The 23,823-nt window shown below is 41.4% G+C and overlaps 1 protein-coding gene across 1 annotated transcript in view; it reads right to left on the reverse strand.

The window, feature by feature from the left end:
• The window catches only part of CAMSAP3 (calmodulin regulated spectrin associated protein family member 3), a 37,035-nt gene extending 16,491 nt beyond the window's left edge, over positions 1 to 20,544 (reverse strand). Inside the window, exons 1-5 of the mRNA XM_070934443.1 lie at positions 20,252 to 20,544; positions 8,271 to 8,536; positions 1,838 to 1,972; positions 770 to 868; positions 144 to 176 (exon numbers count right to left, since the gene is read on the reverse strand). Coding sequence (XP_070790544.1) covers positions 144 to 176; positions 770 to 868; positions 1,838 to 1,972; positions 8,271 to 8,536; positions 20,252 to 20,399 — 681 coding nt within the window. The 5' untranslated portion in view covers positions 20,400 to 20,544. The remainder of the gene's footprint in view (positions 1 to 143; positions 177 to 769; positions 869 to 1,837; positions 1,973 to 8,270; positions 8,537 to 20,251) is intronic.
• Positions 20,545 to 23,823: the final 3,279 nt, after the last annotated feature.

The raw sequence follows: 23,823 nt of genomic DNA on the forward strand, positions 1-23,823 counted from the left end.
CAAGGGAAACTCTAGATAAGGAACTACACAGGGACCTCTGTCCCAGGGTCCTAAACCCCCAGCATCCTTTGCTCTGGGTCCCCCTGGCATGCAGCACAGGAGCCAAGGCAGCAGGGAGATAATAAATAAAGCCACCCACTTACAGGAACCAGTTTCCAGTACCACCTGGTGGGACACTGAAGCAGAGGAAGGAGAGAGGCCAGAGGGAGAAGAGGAGAGAGATGCAGAAAAAGACAGCTCGGTCACATACCACAACTCGACTGTATTCAGCACAGGCAACCAAAGAGGCCGTTGAGCTGGGACGGGGGCACTGAGCCCACCAGGAATGGAAACAGGATTGACCCTCATCTACTCCCCATTGCTCAATAGTTCAGTCCAGCAGAGCCAGCCAGCCCCACTGAACAGCTTGGGGGGGGGAAATAAATGGTCAGCATTGGCTGGCAGTCAAGCGGGCCACCCAAAGGGCAAGACAGGAAGTTAGCCCCAATCAGAGTGGCTTTGGCTTTACAAGTGGGCGGGTGAGAGAGAGAGAGACCCTCCTCCCAAGAGGAGGGAGGGTGGAAGGAAGCAAACTCTATCCTCTAAGGCAATGGTGAAGGGACAGCTTGTAAACATAACAAAGCCAGTGTGGGGAAAGCTCTTTCGATGATGAACGCAGCAGTGCCCCTTATTGCTGCCACCCCAAGTTAAACCAGAGTCTGAACGCCCCTCTCACCACCCCTCCCCTGCTTCTCTCAGGAGGGCAACCATAGCAGCAAAGCATCCACACCTTGGGACCACTACAGGATGCTGGAGTCTGGCCATCAGTTCCAGGAGCTGAACGCTGAGAGGATTCCTGTTCCGCAGTCTGTTGTATCTTGCAAATTATCTGCAGGGCGGCAACAAGGAATCATTTGCAAACATGCAACACAAACGACGGGCCAGGTGTGGCTTCTTTCCCTCCTCATCCCCTTTTCTCTTTTTTCTGGTCCTAAACCATGGGCCCTTGTGGGTTTCATCCACTTTTTTTTTTTCATCATCTTTCTCATGAGGACATAGTCTAAGAGTAATTTTGTACAGGCAGTCCTCGACTTACGACAGTTCGTTTAGTGACTGTTCAAAGTTATGACTGAAAATTGTGACTTATGACCGTTTGCAGCTAGTTACGACCTTTGCAGCATCCCTATCATGATGTGATCAAAATTCAGGTGCTCGGCAACTGATTCATATTTATGACCGTTGCTGTGTCTCAGATTCACGTGATCACCTTTTGCGACCTTCTGACAACCAAAGTCAATGGGGAAACTAAGTTCACTTAGCAACCGGGTTACTAACTTATCAATTGCAATGATTCACTTAACAACTGCGGTCAGAAAAGTCGAAAAATGGGGCAAAACTCACTTAACAAATGTTTCACGTAACAACAGAAATTTTGAGCTTCATTGTGGTCGTAAATCAAGGATTAGCTTTATTGTATTTTTTTTCCTTTCCTATACGCTTGAGGTGAAGTGCAGTCTTCTGCCACTATTCCTTGCCCTGCTCTTAAGCTTCACAACCTTCTTCAACTTCCAGGCTGGGCTGAGGAAAGGGGGAGTGGGGGATAATAATTCTAATCTCACAAATCAAGAACAGAATTAGATCGGGAAGTTGATCTAAGTAATCCAACCACACTTAACTCAGCACTGAATTTTACATGTCATCAGTAGCATGTACTTGGGCTAAGGAAGCAGATCTTAAATTTGTTCTATCTGGCCGCTGTCACATAAATTAGTGTGTGCAGAAAATGGGATATCCCCATGCAAAAGCTCCTTGGATACAGATAAAAGAGAGAGAATGTAAATGAATGAACATTTAATACCATATCTATCCAGCGTAGCAGTTTCTGGTCCCAGGAGGCAGCTGCTGGCTCAATGCCCAATGCAACACTTAATGAGCTGGTGGCTTCCAATGCAAATGCTGTCATCAGAGAGTCAATTAATGCCAGGTGTGCCCCCTACAAGTCAAGCAGGGAAAAAAAAAACAGAGAAAAATGTAATCAGAAAAACTACAGTACTCATAATGGCATCCGTACCCCGCAAATGGGAGTCACATACACACACATTTGGCACTATCTTCCAGAGTATGAAATAACAAAAAGAAGAGAGAACTATCTGACCTGTACCAATGATGGGGAAAATAGAAGCAAGCTTCATCACTCATTACCACGCTGGTCTTCCATAGCTCAACTGAATGTAAATCTGGAGCAGGAATAGCCTTCAAATGCTTATCACTCAATAGGTTCTACATTTTTAGACTATAATTCAACAACACATTCACATTTCTGATCCTTATTTCTTTTTCAAAACACCCTGCTTACAACCATAAAAATGTTAAACCAAGAGAATGTCAACATACAGCAGATCCAAACCAGACTCTCTCACTCTTCCAACATACTGTACTTTCCAACAATAAAGGTTGAAAACCCAATCTTTGCCATACGCTACCTGGCATGTCCGATATACTTGAAAAATAATCTTTTATCGAATTGTTCATCTCAAAGTTATATGGTTTAAGCAAATCACCCAAAACTATCTGAATAGAATTTTCCATAAATAAAAACTAAATCTGACATAAGGAACTTCAAAAATGCTTGGAAGGTTAATCAAATATGACTAACACATCAGGCACAAATTGCAAAGGACCAAATAGGCAAAAGTACAGCAACAACACAATCCTTTCTGTTTGATTTGAAGAAGTTAATTTCCACCTTAATCCCATCTCTACCTATAGCTAGGTTGGCCATTTTAAGATGTTAATACTGTTAAGAAAAAAACCTGGGTAAAACCATTAGACATGCCATCTGCCAATCCTCCAGAATCTTGAGACAAAGTCTCTCAACACTGCTTAACAAAACATCAGCGCCAAGAACTGCTGATCCAGAAGTAACAACTCTTCAAACCCTCACTGAGAACATAATAACCAAATAACCCAATTGCCAAAGGCATTCTACTAAGGGAGAAAAAATGAAAGGCTGGTAATCACTTGTGGGATAAATCCCAGATTTTTATTTTGCTGCTCGCTGCCACTCTAGAGTAAACGAGTTCAATATTTCTCCAATATTACAGCTCCTGTCATTAAAACATCCACTACAATATCTACACAATGTAAAGGACAAAACAAGTTTGCTGCCTGTAAACCTAGTAGCAAAGCATCAACAAATGGAAACTTGTCCACATAAAGCATTTACTCAAGGAATTTAATTGGTTACAGTGATTCCTACTTGTTCAATTTCTCTTAGCTTCAGTTTTCCAAAGTTTATTTGTTCCCCATTACTGCATCAAGTTGGCAATTTAAAAAAAAATGGGCATGAATTTTAAATTTGAATTCTGTTATGAAATTTAAAATAAGACAATTATCAACTACAATTACATTTCCAATTCACAGAGCGAATTCAGAAAGTGTGAATTAGGTAATCTTAAATTAAAATCTGAACTGAGCTAATTTCTCAGCCACCCTTCAATGTTGACTTAAAAAGGAAAGCTAGAGACTCAACTGCATTTACTTTTAGGAGAGGCAGAAAATGAATCTATACCTACAGCAACGCCTACATCTAGCACTTACTGGAGAAGCTTCTACAGTTGCAATATGATAAGAAGAAGAAAATAGCATGATCCTGGTTCACCCCATGTTCATACGATAGATTAGCTTAATGTAGCAACATTAAGCTAATCTATCGTAAGATAACAAAGCTTTTCTTGCTCATACCAAATCTTTTGATTCCCACCAAAAAAGCTTTCTGTATATAGGGAAAGACTAGGCTTTATTCTTCCCTCTGCAAATCTAATTTTCCAAGAAAACCTTTCTAAAAAATAGGAAACAGAATAGTCTTAAAAGTGGGAAGCAATTTATTATTTTATTCTCCTGATTGTGTGCATCTTTGAATAGTTTTGTTCAAGACAGTTTTGTTCAAAGAGCAAATATTTGTAGCTGGTGTGACTTTATCCCATAACCCAAGTCCTAGGATGAAAACCAAGGATCAAATGAGTAAGCTCTCCCTAACAAGGGGGACTCTGAACAAGTGCTTACACATATACATATACATATACATATACATATACATATACATATACATATACATATACATATACATATACATATACATATACATATACATATACATATACATATACATAAGTGGTGGGTTGCTCCCGGTTCGTTCCGGTTCTATAGAAAGTAGTAAAACCGGCGGGAGGCTCCGCCCACCCACCATGACATCATCATGGGTGATCTGCGCACACGCTCCCACTGAGAACCGGTAGTAAAGTTAACCCACCCCGATAGATTCTGATTATGCAATATGAATATTGATTTATATTGTGTAGTGAAAAAGGAAATGGAAAATGGAAATGGAAAATATGGCGTGTTAACCCTTGAATAACTTCTTTAGGGAGTGAGAAAATGTTAAGGAAAGAGTCAGAGATGTTGGGAAAGGTGAGGAAGAAAAGGCTGATGGGAAAAAGAGAACTGGGGTAAGAAGAAGAGGAAGGACATCATAAGGCAGATGATGTGTTTCTTATCCATGGTATGTAACAAAGATTTAAATTTTACATATGTGAAACCAGCCAGATGAGTATTGTGTAAATATTTTCTCAAAACAACTTTTATACATCTCCTCTCTCTGAGGATTGTAGATCTGCACAATGAAATCCAGTACATATTTCTTCACTATTATCTCTGTTTCAGACCACAGTCCCATCCCCAATCTGGGAATTTAAGCAAAATAAATCCTATCAAGACAAGTTCACTAGGAGTAAGAGGGTGGTACCAAGGAAGATCTCTGTTGATTAAAGGCCCACAAAACATCCAGTTGGATGCTAAGTCTTGGAACCAAACTGTTTGAGAGCAGAACATTCCTTGCCTACTGATTAAACCCAGTTCTCATTGAACTGGACTTGTTTCTTTTGCCCAGGGCTTTTAAACAGATGCAAGACCCAATTTATATAGCGGGAACTTTCATTTATAAGAATGTGCAAGAGAAAATGGTGAGTCAAAGACTGGATGGGTCTAACTGGCTCCTACATATGATGACACCATTCACTAACACAAGGGGAGGACTTGATTAGTGATTAATTTGATAAATTAATGAAAAATGGGGCAATTCACAATTACTATTCATGAGGGCAATACATTACCTCCAGTATTGCAATGGGCTATTGGTTCCTCAGAAAATAAGCAGAGAATATTATCCATTCCTGCCTAGCTTATAGATTTCAGGGGCCTCTGGTTAGATTAGAAAGGCATTTGGGTTTTATGTTTTAATCCACTAGAGCATGTGGATTCAGTGGATGCCTGGCAGCAACTAGATCTTAGAAGCCAGAACTTTGTAATATTTTCTGAGCCAAAAAAAAAAAGACACTTGAACTTTGAGCTGTATGCTAATGACAACACTCTAAAATGGGAGTAGAGCCAGAACAAAGTAGGTAAGGCAAGGAGGAAAAAAATCAATTTCATAGCATCTCTCTTGTATCACAATAAAAATTACAGTTCAAAAACAACTTCTGATATTGCTTTGAGGGCTGTTGTAAAATTATTTGGCCCTGAAGTTGCAGTTGGTTCCTCTTCAGTAAGCAAAAATAAGGAAAGGATTACATTTGAAATTTTAAATCTCTAAGTACATTTATATCACATTCAGACTTTCCTAAGATGTTAAACACTACAGCAAAAAGAACTTCAGCAGCAAAAAATAAATTCACCAGGTAATTAATAAACCCTGGGAGAGAGTTAATTGGAAGGAGGAAGAAAACAGAAAAGGAGCACCTTAAGCCTGAAGGAAAACCTGAAAACAAGTTCTCTTTTTCTTCATGGCAAAGCTGTTTTTAACAAACCTTAAGAGATTGGATGTAAGATAACACGCACTGTAAAAGGCTGCTCCCAAGTTACTTCTTTGCCCCAAATGTTGGGTCTCTCTTCTCCTGGCAAGGAAAAGGCACAAAACCTAGCCCAAGCCAAATTCTAGAGGTCTGACTACATGGTAAGACAGGATAAATGCATGAAAATGGTGTCACACAGGCCAGGGGAGTAGAATAATGGTCATTTTCAACTCTCAAGTGGCATCTTTTGTGACACATTTTGCCAGCAATGAGCCAATGTGATTCCCTTCAAAGAGCTGCTGACCTACAGCTTTGTCATTCCATCTTTGAAAATGATTCCAGAATTGCAGGGCACACAAGCCTCATAATCCTGAAAAAAGACACAGCTGCATTAATGAGTAACCATTTGAATTGACTTGCTTTTGCTTTCCACAGCATTTATTCAGAATCAAATCCAAAGCAAAGTATTGGGAAGAGAGAACTTTCTCAAAATCTCACCAGAATTGAGACTCACCCCATAATTTCTTCAACCTTCATCCACTGCTAGCCTATCTCACAACAGATAGCAAAGGGCATCCAGTGGTGGGCTGCAACTGGTTTAACAACCAGTTCTGTGAGCGCGCGTTTCCTAACGTTCTTGTGCGCAGCGTTCAAAATACAGCAATTTGAGCTCAGCTGCTTACCTTCTAAGGCAGCCCCGGTAAGAACAGCGGAGACGCAGAAATCAGTTGAGCCAGAAAGAAGGAAATATAGGACAGGATAGGACGGAGGTGGGGCCAGCTGACTGTCGGAACTACAGGTTCACCCAAACCAGTCCAAACCGACTGCAGCCCACCACTAAGGGCATCCCTGAGCAGTTAATTGCAGCTCCCAGTCTTAATAAAATCCCAAAGCAAAATCAGTTATCAATCTGTGAGATCAACTCAGTGCTAACCAATCCTACTAGACACCTGCTGATAGGATCTCAACAGATGGAATGCTCCTTATCTCTTCCACATACTGAACACCAGCCAGAGGAATTACAATTGTTGGCACGTGGAGGTGGAGGTGGTGAACAGAAATCCCCATTCCCAAAAATGTTAGTAAGTTTATCAGGGTGCAATCCTAGCATTGACCAGAAAACTTGAGAGAAGTCATTTTTTGGGTGATACTTTGTCATCAATGATCAGGTCAAAGAAGACAATTTTAGCAATCTACAAGGCTTCCAGCTTTTTCAGAATCAAGTCCTGAACATTCTGTAACTTTTATAGATGCCTTCCACTGCTGTTGTCTTCGACATATCTACGTCCTTTTATTTTGTTAAAAAACAAACTTGTGGGAATTGCTAGAATGCTGCCCACATTAAACAAAACCTGAATTCTCATATATGTTCTTATTAAACAGAGGTGTTTGGTTTATCTTTTGTACATGAGGATGTACACATCTATCAACTCCAACCATCAAAACTGTGGATTTTCACCATCCATCTTAGTCCTTAGGTATATCAGCCTTTGAAATATGGTGGCTGCAGGAAGCTGGAACAAGATCCTCAACCCCAACAAGTACTTTAAGCCCTGGGAAAAAAAGAATTATTTCTGTGGTGGCTCTAGCCACACCTTCATGTTCCCCACCCAGAAAAAGAGGAGGGAAGGGGTTCCCACGGGTGGCTGAGATCTAAGCATGCAAAGGCCCCACCTTGAAGCTGAGGCACCACATAGGACACTCCTGATATTCAGCAGAGATGGGGGGAACTATAAGGTGATTTGGGTCTAGCCTGGCATCCTTAGCGACTTTAGGATGCCACTGGGAGGTTTCACACTTATAGGAAGAGGAACAGTTCATTTAAAACTTTTTTTTCTCCATCCGTTTCTTGAGCTTGTGCCTTCCAGTTACTGGCTGCAACTGATGGAAGTTGTAGTTCTACACATCTGCAAAGCATCTACCAAAATGCCTTTGGGAGGGGTCCTTACACAAAACCATCTGCTCCAAGATCCACTGCATGCATGACTAGGGCTCCTTTTGCAGAAGCTCCATTTGGGAGGCATTCTCATCAATATCACAGATGAGGCTTAAATGCTCAGATGTTATGTTTCACCCGTATCGGCCAACCCTATTCCAAATTTGAAGTATTTACTTAATAAAAAGTACTTAGCTTCTTTCTTTATGATAATGTAGCAGTGGACAGGAGAGACAGAACTAAGCAAAATAAAAGCAAGCTAATCCAGATTTCTGAGCTCCTGTCCCTAGACAACCCAAGAGATCTGAGTAAATTAGCAGAATTAACCCTTCAAGGAATTCTGAGTTGTTACTACCACGCTTCAGATCTCTACTATCTGCTTCAGCTAGAGATTTGGAGAACCACTAATTCATTCATCCCGCTGCACAATTTGAAGTCTCCTATCCTGCAATACCAGATCAAAGTTGCCTCTGGGAGCATAGCCACCTCCTTCTCTCCAGACTTACCAGCTTGATTGGTTTGTGATGCAGATCAGCTTCCTTAACAGGCTTGTCTTGAAAGGTGGGCACCAAGCCACGGTGGGCCAAAAGTTGCAGCAAGGCAGCATTATCCTTTGGGGGATGGACGCCGTCAGGGCCTGAAGGCAAGACCTGGCACCAGGCACGGCAGTAGACATCAGAAGATAGCAGCAGGCGGATGAGAGGAGGCTTCATATGCTCCTGTTCATATTGGTCTGTATAAAAGGGCTCACGCAGTTCAGCAGGGATGTGTTCTGTAAGAGAGAAGCAAGCGGTCACGCTGAAGATATCTCCCTATAAATGTGGCGCCCATGTCTAATTGCCTTGAATGCTCCATTAGCTTTGGCCCCTGCTTTAGGCCCAGTTCAGTGAGCTGCAATCAGAGATGAGAACATTGGATTTGGGCACAGCATACGCAGGTTCAAATCCCTCCGAAACACAACAGGTTGCCAGGACAGATTATCAGCTCTCCATCTAACTTCCTATTTTTATTTTTATTTTTACTTTCTGAGGGGCTCCAGATATCTTGGGCTGCAATTTCCATCTTTCCCCTGGTGAAATGAGAATGGGCTGATGAGAATGATAGATGGATACATCTGTAAGGGATCAAAGGAAGCTTGCTATATGAATAAAGGAGAGAAATAATATAGATTGCACCCTTCACTGGAGTTTAGGCTTCATATACAGTGACAAATAATCGGCATCAGAGAAAAGGAAGAGCTGTGAGGTGTGTTGCTATAGGCCTTTCAGTGTCTACTTTATCTTCCACTGTCTCCACTGATTTGTCTCCTGGGTTACAGATAGTTAGAGCAAGGTAGTTCTGCAGAAGGCTCTTTCTGGCCTAACTGCCAGATGAATGAAGAAGAGGAAACTGTGTAGCCTTCCAATTGTAAAGCCCAATGAGGGTTTTTTTTAATAGAAGTTGGTTTCTCTGCTCTTCTGAGCCTGGAGTGAATGGGAATCTGACAGAAAGCTACAATTTTGCTCAGTGCTGCACCTTAGCATTCTCAGCCCAATAAATGAGACCAAAGCATCTACTCAGTGAATAGTAGTACTTTTCAAATGTATGTGTTCATGTACTGTACAATGCACATTTTTGAAATATGCTTCTAGGCTTACTTTCAGTATTCTTAAATATACTATGAGGTTTTTGGGTTTTTTTAAATTCCAATTTCAGTTTATTGTGGTCTTAGATCAGTACCAGCACAGTGATATGAAGCTAGATTCCATCCCTGGCATACTTTTATTCCTTTACTATGTCCAGGAGTACATCAGATCTTGATAGAGAAAGACAAGGGTTGGGTTCCTGTCCATTAATAAGGAGAACTTGCCTCACATCACAAAACTTTTTTCTCCATTACAAAACCATAAAGAGATCAACAGCAACATAGAAAGAAGGAAAAGTACTGCTTTTCCTAACTCTCCTATTAAGAGGGATGAACCTCGCAGTTCTCTGAGTGACAGGGAAAAGAATAAATCATTCAGTTCCTAGACCGATAACCAAAAACTCACTAATCAATGTATTTTACGGGATGGATACAGAAAGGAAAAGATTAATGTCCATTTGTTCAGGCACCACAAGGCTTCTAGCACACACAAAGATACATGTGTGAATGTTGGCCCAATATTTCTAGATACAGATGGCTTGACAACATCTGAGATTTGGAGCTGGAAGTTTCCCGTCTTCATCTTCCTTGCAGAAGCTCTATCTGCAACAGCTTATCATTCTTATTTAGAATGATTTCCATATAGCAAGAAGAAAATAAAGCAGAAACAGAGCAGCAGAGAATGGCCAGATAATTACTTAGGCAATCTACTCTTAGGACTATATGATCAATATTAAATGGGAGAGGGGAGAGGAAAAAATGAACTTCAAAAAAACAGTCTCACACAAATGAGGTTGACAAACACCATCCCATCAAATAATAAATAATTAGAAACTACCATTGTTGTAGTATCACCTACAACATCTGATTATATACCTGGTAAGATTTTTTGCAACCATCCCATGAAGCCATCCTAGATGAAGAAAGGTTACAGAGCTATAGCTACAATGAAATAAAAATGTTTAGGAATACTTTATCCGGTTTCTAAGTACAAGTGAAGAAAGAGTCAGAACTTCAAATTTCACCTTTAGTTTCACCTGTTTAATTTGCAAAAGGTGTGGTTTTGCAAATAAGCCAGAGAGTAGATCAGAAAACAGGCTCATGGATTCTTTTTTCCTTCTTTTGGGAATAGTGAAATTTCATTCCCCAGAGTCTCTGATACTCTTGACCGAGTATCAAAAAGCAAATAATAATTTATTACTCTGTGAAAAAAAACTGCTCGAGCTGACATTCACATGCTCTGTTGGCTACTTCCTCAAGAGGCCACGAGATGCAGGATCAGGATCTACGTGTCAGCTCCTGCCAGTAAAACTGGCTGGGAGGGACGGGACATCTCTGAGTTAAGAGAACAGGGAAGGAGAACAGGTGGAACAGCTTCACCAGCTGATTCAGCATCACCTGATCACAGCCACCACTGCAAACTTGGCTAAAAGCCCAGCTCCTTCTAGCTGATGGAGCAGACCTACCCTAGCAAGGAGCCCACTGCACCCTCTCCAAGGCTGCAGGGCATCCAATATTAGGAAGAGTTTGCTTGGGGCAGAAGGCATAAATCCCTCATCAAATATACTTCAGTAAATCAACAGTTCCTATATTGTTGCTATATTTTCTTGAGTCCAGCTTCAGTTTAGAAGGGAACCTCACCTTGAAAAATACAAGTAAAGGAATGCTTTATGCTTTCATACAGCATAAGAGAGGCCAAGGACAAAATGGACTCACACTTTCCATACTAAGAACTTTATCAGACGAAGCCCCCCACAGGGCAAAAATTAAGTTGACAGATAATTGATTACACATCTGCTTATGGGTCAATCATTTCCCAGGACAAATTTTGTGAAAATCTTGTGAAGCTTAAATCTGGTCAAGTAGATTTCTCCTAAAGAAAACTACTATCCTCTCTGCATCTGAAATTCACAAACCTTTAAGCAGTAAAGGCTATTTATTTAGGCATGTCCATCAAGAAAGCTTTTAGGATACTGCTGCCAAGTCTTGAACTCATAAACCAAGCCCCACTTGTTGTTGCACTAACACAAAGACACCCATTTCCTTCAAGCCAGGAAGTCCTAACGTGATTCACATCCTGGGACTTGAAGTACAGCTGCCATTGATAAGAGCAGGTACTCAATTTATTGAGTAGGTTTCAGTTTCTGTAAAACCCATTAACATTCAAGATGGATCCCAGATTGTCATAAGGGTGACAATTTTGCAATTGGTCACTTGGCTGATTCAGAAGGTGTGGTGCAAACAGCAAAGATTGGGAATTAAGACCATTTTTAAATGGCTAAGTTCCAAAGCAAATGTTTCTTAGAATTACCTTTGCCCTAACAGTGAACCAGTGGAAGATTAGTCATAATGCCAAGTATATCACAGCATCGTAGGTATGCTTAATGGCCTGGTTCACAGACAAACATCAGTCAGTTTTCTTTTTGCTCAGCTGATTATAAACCCAACCATTTTGTTTTAGTGTGAGAGCCAAGCCACTATGGCTTGCTTCAGGGTGGATTTGATTTAAATTGAGTCAATTTAAATCATGATTTAAATCACTAGTAAAAAGACTTGATTTAAATCAACTCAATTTAAAGCATAATTTTTAAAGAGCAACTGTCATCTCTGCTACTCTTTTGACCCGCTGTTGACTCACCGATAGTCCCAGTGTTGCAGAATATACAGCCTCATGCTACATAAGTAAGCTCCATTTCATGCTGAATAAACTAAATTATTTATGTATCTTAAATAGAAAACTATCTTACGATAGATTTTTACCCCAAAAGTTTTTTATTAAAATAAATTCAATAAAAATAAAAAAATTCTGATTTAAATAAAAAAAAATCCGATTTAAATCAAAAAAATCCGATTTAAATAAAAAAAATCCGATTTCTTTGATTTTCTTTAAAAAAAATCATTGACTTTTATCCACCCTGGTTTGCTTAACAACTCATGGCTGGAAGTCCTGACTTTGCAGACATCCAATCAGAAGGCAGAAAACAACTTTTCTCCTGTACATTGAACTCTTCAGTACATGTAGTCCACAGTTTATGTCCATTTGTTCAACAAAACTCAAAAGTTATGGCAACACTGAAAAAAATGGACATATGATCAACACTCCAAGTTCTAGCCATGCAGCACTTCTATGGCCGTGTGGTCATGATCAAGCACTCGGGTGCCACTAGATATGACTTTCATCATGAGATGTAGACCTGCATAGCTGATGGGGCCATGGCAAGGGGAAAAAAGGACTTTGTTCTAATATGAACACAGCAAGGGCAAAGAGTTAAATCCTCCTCCCTTCCAAACACATACAATTTCACTGCAACAGCAGGAGATGGGAAACCTTTTCAGTCCTGAGGTTGCCAATGGCAACAGAAACCATCAATCTTGGGTAGGATCACTCAGAGAAATTAGAAAATTCCTCCTGGAAATGGCTAGTTTCTCATCACAGCCATTAACAGCAGAAAACCAGTGATCTAGGCTGCTAGTAAGCAGGAAAGTGCACGAGGGGCTTCTACAACTTCAACAGCTGCTCATTTTGCATGCACAGAACTGCAGGTAGATTTTGGTCTGTCCTTTCCTTTACTATAACTTGGATAAGGCTACTAGATTGGGTTGCAAAAATTCATTGTACACAGCAAAGAATGTTCTACCTTATCTAAATCTCACTTAGGACCTTCCATTCAACTATCATCTTCAGGAGGAAATAACTCCAGCTATTACATACATACGATATAGACACATACTTTTATACATATATGCACGCGCAGACGCAGACATGCCTGCAAGTAAAAAACTAAGTTATAGCAGAGTGAGTGAGGATGTAGCCTAGAACTTGTTATCTGAATATTTGGAGGGGGTGGGAGATGTTGTTGGTTTTTATATGAGAAAATACTCAAAAATATATCTATCAGCACAGCCTGCTGGTAATTTATTTATGTATTCATTTTTACAGTCAGAGCCCACTGCCCTTGTAAATATGACCAGAACAATTTAATTACAAGAAAAAGAAGATTCTTGGTTATTGAAACCAAAGTTTCAAAAAACTTTGCCATCCCTAGTCAGATGTTTTTAAGATGTATTGGACTGTAACTTCCCGCATTTGGGTGTTTTCCAGATGTTTTGGACTACATCTCCCAGACTCCACAACTAGCACACTGTCCAGGAATTCTGGCAGTTTGCAGGGCTGTGAGTGAATCAGGGAGGGAAGAACTGTACTAAGTATACAAGGACTGATGGTCAATGGAACAGAAGAACAGGAAGAAACTACAGTATTTAAAATAGCAAACAGCCTTTGTCCCCAAGGCATCTGAGAATCAGAGTTACTCCTGTTGAGACCAGAAGGTCAATTTCATAGACAGTTTTTATATTAGGATCCCAGGCCTGCCGAGAGACAGGTAGATGAGACCAAATATCCTAAACTGTGCCACAAATATATTGAACTATATTCCCAAGACACAGGAGTTTAATTCAAGCCAGGAAGCTGTTTTGTAAAATCACATGTTGGAATTTTAGAAAAGCAACCAGATCACAGAGAAAAACAAGCCATTTAGCCACAGTTGCCTATTCCTCCCCCTTGGAATGCTAAGATCACCATTTAGAGCTACAGTCAAGGATGAGAGGCAAGCAGAAGTTTATAAAGACGAATTTAATGGACCCCAAAGACGTGCCAAATGTAAGACAGTATCCACGTCACAGAGATCTGGTTAGTCATACATACTCTGTTTCATAAGGCAGAGTTTTGCTGAATGAGATTAAAGGTCTATACAGAGCAGCACCAGATTTTTGCACAATAAATTACCATATGCCTAGAAGCAGGAGATGAGGGTAACAGCATCCTCCTATTTATGTATCCCAGTAATCATCATTATAAGTGCAGAGCTATCATGCAGCCATGATGCCAAATGGCCACTAAAATCTTCATCACAAATAAGATCCATATTATTTCATTTTTAAAAACACTGAAGTTGGAAGGTATACAAAACATTTTCAAGCATTAATTTGAGCGTAAAATAGTTTTGAGATCAGAACCCTTTTCCAAAGCTAGAACTTCTATAAAGTCAGAATAACATGAATTTGAAATTTTTATACAACCTTAGAAGCCCTCGTTTCATTTTCCAGTAATAATTTTTTGCTTTAATTGATTATCAAGGAGTATTTTCTATTCTGTTCCAAGGTTTCCTTTATTAATAGTGGTATTACTATGAAGGTAATAGAGCCTTGGTAGTACAGTGGTCTAAAGCACCCTGTTATTAAGAACAGCTGCCTGCAATTACTGCAGGTTCGAATCTTGCCAAGGCTCAAGGTTGACTCAACCTTGCATCCAGTTGTGGGGGAAATAAGCTGACTTTGTATAAATATACAAAAGAATGAAGGCTATTGCTTAGTGCATTGTAAGCCGCCCTGAGTCTCCGGAGAAGGATGGCATATAAATAAATAAAAAAAAAAGATTATCATACTGCAAAAACATTATTATGCCCACTGCCATTCCACACTGAGCAATTTGACACAGTGGACCACTTTTTTGAAAGAAAACTCTAAAATCTTTCAGTCGCTACGAAGAAAACAAACTAATCTTACTTTGCAGAAGCAAGAGAATAAGTAACCAAAGGGTGGATTGTCAGCTTCTGGGGTGGAAACACAATCAAGGAGAGGAGTTTCAGAATGATCTTCCTTTCCCACTGTAGCTGGTAAGACAGAGCAAGACTCAGGTATTTTTCTACCTGCTAAACACTTATTGCTAGCTAAGAACAGGACCTTTTTTTCTACCAACAATCTCTGGACTTTCCAGTCTGCAGACCGAAGAGAAAGTGCTTACACAGAAAATTCAGCCATTCAAGTCCAATATACAGTTAAGTCAGCAAGAGGCGAGTAAGGCGATAAGAAAGGAAAGCCTCTGAGGCAGAATGAACCTAAAGGCAGGTTCTACAACCAAAAAGCTGTAACCTCTTACTTTGTGAAAAGATATATACGCCTATATGTTTGTGTATGTGCCCACAATCTCAGTTTTAAACCAAGTACTTTTTAAGCTAATAAAATATTGTTCAGCTTCTGAATCCATGATGACAAATGCAATCCTCTAAAGACCTCCAAATCACAGTGCAAGTCAGCAGCCTTCTCAAAACTGCTGCAGGAATCATTACTACATCAGCCATGCAATCACTACTACAATAATTAAGGAGTGATATGCAACGCTATAGTCTAAAAGAGACCTTTCTTATAGAAAACCGATCACCAACTTTGGTAGGAGAGGTTCAGTGCCTCTAACAGTGTCTCATGGGATCCTACATGAGAATATAATTAAGATAATAATAATAATAAAGGAGGATATAAGCTCCAAGCATCCATGGCCTAGTTAAAAAAACCAGGAAGAGTTTGGAAAAATACCAAGAAGAGACAAGGCAAGAGTTCAATCAAGCTACCATGGCAAGCACTTTCCTGAGAATTCAATGCATAATGTCCAGTCTTGGCATGACAAGGCAAATTCACCAAAAGATCGATCAAGGACTTGATTCGATGTGAGAATATTCGACAAGGGGAACCATATAGTGTCGAAAGGGAATAAGAACAATAGCTCTTCAGTATGGATTTTCTCAGTGCAGATTCCTCATAATAAACCTCAGATGTTCAATAAATTGATCAAACAGCTATGCAGGAAAGGTGGGCATATGGTTAAAAGAACCTAGCTCCTAATCAACTATACTCCCAAATGTTAGAGAATCAAGGAAAAACCAAAGCCACTAACTGTCTTTTTGGAGAAATCTTTAAAATATACAGCAGACAAGAAAAAGGCAGCAGTTGTTGCTGTATTTATCAAAAAAGACACAGACCTCAGAAAACTAGTTTAATTTCTACTGTTGAAATACTCAAAGCAAATATTTACTAACAAAACCTTTAAGCATGAAAAAGAAAACAGAATTGACATCATTTTTCAAGACTAAATGAATATTACAATTTAGCAAGCAGGCTCCATGGAAAACTTCTATAGAATTCCAACAGACATTTTAAGGGTTCCATAAAATAAAATATAATATGTAAATTGTGAGCAATAAAGACTAAATTGTTACTTAAAAACTGGGAGCTGGTATCATAAAAGTTTGCATGGCAAGTGATTCTGACCTAATAAGCACTGAGGTGGAGATAATTCAATACCATGATAGCTGAGAAATTTGGGGATTGTGGTCCCAGCATATTTAGAGGACAACATATTTGTTTAGTCCATCTCCATGTGCCTTTTGATGAGAATCTATATTGCAGCCCAAGGCATACAGTTACAGCATATAATTAAGTTGGATCTGTACTCATGTTTCTTTACATTTTTTTTAAAAAAACTGAGTACACTAATAAATACCTTAACAATTTTTTACATCAGTGTAATGAATCAGCAGTGTGATGTTACTGTAAACAGAATTCCACTACAGAGAACAAGGAGTAAAAAGAGGTCTAGTTAATTTAAATAAAAATGACATTGGCTGAAATGGATAATCATATACATGTTTATATACAGACCAACTGTCTTTCTGTTCTTTTCCTACCAGCTTCATATTAGGTTTCTTGCACATCTCATTTGCAAGCATACACTTTAAATAGGGCAATTTTGCTCAACTGCAAAACTACTTGATAGTTTGGAGATGGACTGGATAAAAGCTAGGTGAAGTTAATTTTTCTCTTTGCATTCCATTTCTCAAGTTAACAAATTAAACCATAATAGTATTTTATAGTCCTATATTATCAAGAAATAGCTGGTCCAGTGAAGAATATGTTTGTCATATTGGATTGGATTAAAGTGCTAAGGTTCAGTCTATCTGGTTTATCCAGAGCATGACAATACCAAAATTGTGGTAACAGAGTTGCAAAACTCAATCCCATCCAATTAGTCAGCCACACAAACCATTGAAATTTTGGGTCAATTTCTGCTGATCATTTTTGATCCGGTCACTTCTACCCACGTCTTCTCCCATTCCTGCCCATCCCTTTGCCAAAATCCTTCAAAGGTATTGAAAGCTGTGATCTAACATACAAGGGCTGAAATTTGTCCAAGAAATTAATCTCAGCATGCTACCTTAATTTACATAATTATAGCCAACTTTCGCATTTATACAACAGCAGTCTTAGCCAGGAAACCTGTCAGGGGATAGCTAGTTTACAGGGAAAGCATCAGTACCAGGATGGGTAAATCAAGTAGGTCTAACCCATAAGAATGATTACATTTGTATCCACAGATTGTGCCAGAGATGGAGACATTCCTGGGGAGAATCTGGGCCCATTTCTTGAATCATCAGTATAAATAATCACTCCAGATTACTTTTACATATAGATGAGAAAAAGTGCAGGCAAAAATATTTCTGAGGATATAACATGCATTAGGTTAGACTACAAGGTATCTGACAACATTACTTGCTAATACTTACATATGTTAAAAAAGGATGTTAAATTTTGTTTTATTTCACTGCACCCTCAATTGTATATAGCCCCCAAATACCCTGCTTTGAACTATTGATGACTCTCACCAGCAGCCAATTTCTGGAACAGCTGGTAACTGTGCCATGTTTATTTTGGGGTTATAAGACAATGAGCAGTTGCACTCAGAAGAACTTGACTCCCAGACTGGACAGTGCTTTAAGTTTCTGCCAATCCCAGGAAACACATTTTCCACTTTTCACTGAACTCTGAACCCAGCACTGGCTTAGCACCTCTGATTATTCTGGCCTCAGTCCAAGGCAAATGACAAGTCTCACTTCCATCACAGTGTGCTGTTGGTGTGTCATCAAGATGACAAGGAAGGGTAGGGACAAGGGGAACCTGTTTCACTTGGGTTTGACCAAATATATAGACTAATTCCAAAGATGAAAACTGGTCTCCCAATTCCACCCTTGTGAGGATATTCACAGACACACAGACATGGAATTTCAAAAAGTGTTACAATTACTCTACTCTTTTCTTCTTGTTGCTCCATGGAATAGTTGTTGCATCTCACTCAGAGGAGGTCATGATTCCAGGAGTTGAGGAGAGAACAGCTTCTGGGCACAAAAGCCCTGGACCAAGAGGAGAAAAATTATTAATTAACTCACAAGCCATTTTCCTGCTCCCAGGCTGGCCTGAATCCCAGCAGGACTCAAACCCTATTATGCTATTTCTAGGTCAACAGCCTCAGGAATGCCCCTCATTCACATACACACAAACACAAACACAAACACAAATACATACAGAGACATCGGGAGGAAGGTCTGTCCACTGCCAGTAAGTACCCTGATTGGCAACTCACTGGCGACAGAAAGCACATCATATATTTTATACGTTAAGTTTGACAATCCTCAAAATGAAACAGTATTTCACATGCCATTTATGGTTCAAATGAGCCCACTATCACTTTCTGCAATCGCACTGTGAGAGCTGTGAAATGGGTCTTCAGGAGAGATTGATGGGTAGGAATCCAATGTCCAAGGGCTCACCTCTTTGGGGTGGTGGGTTTTTGTTTTGGGCAATCAAGAGGATGAAAGGATGACATCATGAGAGGGAAGCAAAATCTAGGTTATCAAGAACTGGAAAGAAGTGCCCATGACGCCCACTTTCCTGGAGGAACAGCAAGGATGTTAATCCCACTAGGGATTTTCCGCTACCCCTCCTTTCCCCTTCATTGTGCACGGCCAATTTGCAAATCCTTACAGAACATTAATTCCAGGCCCAGCAGAGACAAAGGGAACCGCAGCTAGAGCCCAAGGGGTTGCCTGGGTGCAAAGTCTGCCGCCTGGCACTGCCAGAGGACCGAAGAGGACCATGCTAAGAGGCAGTGGCCTTTCCATTGCACTTGTTTAGACACCCCGCCAAGGCACTAGGCAAAGGATCAAGCACTCATTACGTCCTTTTCGCTCATAAAAGCTAATGAACGGGGGGTGGGGGGCTGAAGCAATATAGCCGAAGCTGGTAGCATCGTTTTCCCCAAAGAATTTTCCATTGCCGAACAAAGGTAAACACCAACATTGCCTTCCTGTTCAAGGATCTGTCAGTGCCACCAACTAGGGTGGGGCAGCCATGATACCATCAGGCTCGGAGAACGTGGTCCTTGGGGTGCTCAGCCAAGCGGGTGTTGCTAAGCCTTTGATCTTCACCTAGCAGCCTGCTAGTCCTGCAGAAGATTAGGCTGTAACAAAAGCCAACACAAAGCTACAGTATAAGGCACTGGAGCGACTGAGAAGAGAAAGAGGGAGGATTTAATATTTACATAGGGCAGTGTAGGACAGGAGCTGCGGTAGACATGGCAAAATGCCCCCACCCAGTGCCACCACGGCCCCCTCACATGCCTCTTACTACCCCGTCTCCCAGACCTCTCCCCCATCAGTCTGGGAAAAGCAAACACCTGTTTGGTGAGAAGATAGGAAGTAATCCTCCTAGGTGCAAGGCGACCCCAACTGCGGGCTCCGCCAGCCCCACCCGGACCACTATCTGGTTGAGAAGGCGCAAGCGAGCTGAGCTCATTGTTAGCGCCGAAAGGGTGGTGGGGTGGGTGGGTGGGTGAGGGTGGAAGGAACATTGCCAAAGCCAATTGCCATCGCACCCCTGAACAGATGCGACCAGGTGGGGCATCCCTGAAGCCGGGAAAGAGGAGGGCGAGGCTGACATATTCATTCTCCCAGCCACCGCCAAACAGAGGGAGAAAGAAACTGCGGCTCAAATGAAGGGGGAAAAAAACGAAAAGCCCGAAGTCAATAAGCTGCCAGAGAGAAAGACAGAGAAAGAAAGAAGGAAAGATCTGGTCACAATAGCGTCCCGGGGGAGGTAATCCCCTCTCCCTCACCGCCTTCTCTAGGAAAAAGAAAACAGAGGGCATCGGCCAATACCACACCAGCCCCCCCCCCCTCCGCATGCCACCGGCCGTACCTGCACCGCCGTAGGCTTTGGCGAGCACCCAGGCCAAGCTGGCAGCGCTCCGCGCCCGAGGGAAATCATACTGATCCAAAGGCTTGATCTCGGGCACCAGGAAGCTCTTCCTCATGGCCGCGGCAGCTGCAGGGGCAGCGGCAACCATGGCCCCACCACCGGGAAACAGAAGTGGACACGGCCTGGTGTGGCGGCGGAGGAGGAGGCGGCTAGGGCGACAGCAACGGAGACTAAGCTGGCGGCGGTGGCCCCAGCCGAGCGCATCCCCGTCCGGTTTTTTTTCTTCTTCTTCTTTTTCTTTCCCTCCCCTCCAGCTCCAGGTGCGAACGCCCGCCCAGTCGTCCCAGTTTTTCCCGCCCCCTCCCCTCCGCTGCCACGTGATCGAGACCGTCAATCAAGGCGTGGGGAGGAGTTTCCAGACAGGTAATTGCCCGAGGCAAACGAAGGCGCTGGGTCTATGTGGGTTGGGTGGATTTGAAGCCGCAGCCCGGGGTGGGTGGGGCGCGTGCGCGCCTTGCACCAAGCAGGCTGGAGGGGGGAACAAAAGGGAGGGAGGGAGGGGGGAGCGCTTGGAAGTCCATTGAGCATTTGTGCCAGCGCTCTCCCGGCGGTGGGGAGGGAGGGAGAGGATTTAGAAACGAGACCGGGATTTCCCTCTCTTCTTCCCTCCCCCTTCCTGGTTTATATAGGCTGGAGACGGCTACGGCAATCCTCCTGCTGGAGACAGAGAGACACACACACAAAGGAACCGCAGCCCGGGCTGGAGCAAGCGCGCGCGTGCTCGCTCTTTTCGTATGCACACCTCCACCATGTTAGCAAGCGGGCGGGCAGGCGGGCGTGAATGACAAGCCCCCCCCCGAAGAAAGACGAGTTATCCCTCGGAATGTACCCCCAACCCAACCCGGACCTTTGCTCATTTCCGTGGCCGACGCGGGTAGCCGAGTTTGGCTTCGCGCCCGGCGTTTGTGGGGAAGCGTGGCTTTGGAAAACGGGAGTAGAATTATCCTTCTTCCTCTGGCTCCGACGCGCTCCCGTTTTTGCCAACAAAGCTGCTGTGGGGCTGGGAAAGGCCACCGAGATGGTCAAAGCGCTTTGGGGCGCTTTCTGAAAGAAATGCTGAGGGAGAATTTAAAAGCAATCCTAGCAAAGACCGAAATCCAGCGCCCGTCATGGGGAAGGTTTTTATTTCTCCTGTGACTTTTATAACTCGGGGCAACCCATCGAAGATTAAGGGGCGATTAAGGGTATAAGCGGAATTTGCGGCTGAAAGATGCGGTAAAGACCGTTCGGTTTGGCTGCAGCAAGTAATTACCATTTTGTTAGGCTGGAGCCAATCTAAATCCTATTGATCCGGGGAACGGGGGTGGTACCTAAAGACTGAATGGCGTGGGGACCAACGCCTTGAATCCTTCAGTTTTTCAACCTGAAATTCTATATATTTTCCTGCTTTCGGTTGACCGAAAACAGATTGTCGGGATTTAACCAAAAAAATCAACCACCACGTACTGTGGTTCTTCCTGCTCACCCCTGTTGCATGAAATAGTTCAGTCCACTGCCCGAGTTTATTATACCCAATACAGTATCACAGAAGGGTCAGCATTTGATTTGGAAGCTTTTAAAGGGGATTTAGAAAAATGAATGAATGGAGGTAAGCTTAGCAAGACATCTTGGCACTGAGACCATCTGAAGCCTCCATATTCAGAGGCAGAATAATTCCAAATGCCAGTTTTAACTATTTAAGCAGGGAGGTAATGAAATTGTCAGGGTCTCATTTGCTTGCTTGTGCGTACATGCAGATGAAACATAGTTTTAACTGAATCATATTGCCCCGTGTTGCATGTATAAGCAAAGACAGACTAACATGCCCGTGCCACTCCTTCCTCTCCCCACCTTCCTAGCTAGGTTCTATTGACCCACCCTGTTCACAAGATAAGCATCCTCAACAGCTACACTTTTAAAATCTGATTTGAAATGAGGAATTTATTTCCAGGCATTTCACATTTTCAATGAGAATTTGAGGTTTGTATGTAGCCAAGGACACGTTTTTCCAGATGCTTTAATTTTATTCCAGATGTCATAGTCTTGAAACTCTAAAGGGCAATCCAGGAAGCAGGCAGTTCTGTATATTAACATGGAATTGATAGTCTGTTTTTCCAGTGCTGTGGAGGCAAAAAAAATGTATAAAACCAGCCTTTCCAGTTTCTTGTTTTTCCACATTTGAGTTTATATAAGCTTTCCTTGATGCCAAGCTTGAATTTTGCCCCTTAGAAGTAATTACAGTAGTTGTTTTGTATGAAGCAACTACTGTATCAGCTTTTATTTAAAACTTAGAGGAGCAAAATGTACATTGGCATAATAAACAAGAGTCAGTTTAGATTAGTGATTAAGGCATCAGACTAGAAATTGGAAGACTGAGTTCTAATCCTGCTTGGGGATGGATGGATCTTTTGAAAGGAAGCAAGGGCAAACCACCTGAGAAAAACCTAGCCAAGAAAACTGCAGTGACATGTCCAGGCAGTCTGTGTCTGAGAATCAGACAATTAAATGGAAGAAAAAAATACATAATGAAGGACATTTGGATCTTATCAACTAATTTAGAGTGCTTATATACTTGGCAATCTCCAATTGCCCTAGAATATTTAAATTGACAAAACAATTGCAGACAGTGAAAGAATCCATACCAATGTAAGCTGAACAGAGAAATCTTTTGAATCTCATGCCCTCCAGATACATTATGACTACAATTCCCAGAGTTATTCTTCACTAGCCATGCTAATTAGAAATTTTAAGAGTGAAGTTCCAAGATAACTGGTGGGCCCCCATTTAAAGAAGGCTATTTTAGGCCACATGTATCTGTTTGTTTGTTTTTTGCTTTTTTGTTCCTGGGTAGAAACCCAAATTCTTAAACAAAAGGGACAGCAATAAAAGAACCTGAAGTGGCCTGTAATTATGATAAGTACATGAGACAACACGTGTTTTATTTAGCAAGGAACTTTAATGTCTTTGATAAAGTATGTTAGTGGATAGTACATCTAACAAAAAATTGAACTGCCTCCTGACAATAGAGATACAACCAACTAATTTCATGTAAATAATTTGCTAATTTGGTTGCAAAAAATGCTACACAGTTAATATCCTATGTGCCATTTTCAGTTAAATAAACAAGCTATATTAGAAGTCGTGTAAAACTTCATACATGGAGGCCTAATATAATAAAATATCTGTATCTCTCTCTGCTCTGAGAGTTTAAGGAAAGATGGACCATAAAAGACCATTTTTGATAGATACAAGAAATCCCAGATCTTTATGCCTATCCACACATCTTAGATCAAAGTAGATTCAGGTGCAGGGGTCCTTTCCTAAGACATACATGGGAAAGGATGGTATCTGTGCAGCCTTTCAAGAATTCACATCCCAATATCTGAAAGTTTAAAGGTAGAATCTAGACACATTTTGAGAGCTAATTAAAGAGGTAAGATACTTATAATCACAAAATGAAAATCCATGATCTTAGAAGCAGACTCAACATTCACATTTATGTAAAGTATTTACTAAAGCTTAATTGCCATTCT

Source organism: Pituophis catenifer, unplaced genomic scaffold (assembly GCF_029215685.1).
Source record: "Pituophis catenifer annectens isolate HBS135680 unplaced genomic scaffold, rPitCat1.0.hap2 SCAF_2, whole genome shotgun sequence".
NCBI classification, from domain to species: Eukaryota; Metazoa; Chordata; class Lepidosauria; order Squamata; family Colubridae; genus Pituophis; species Pituophis catenifer.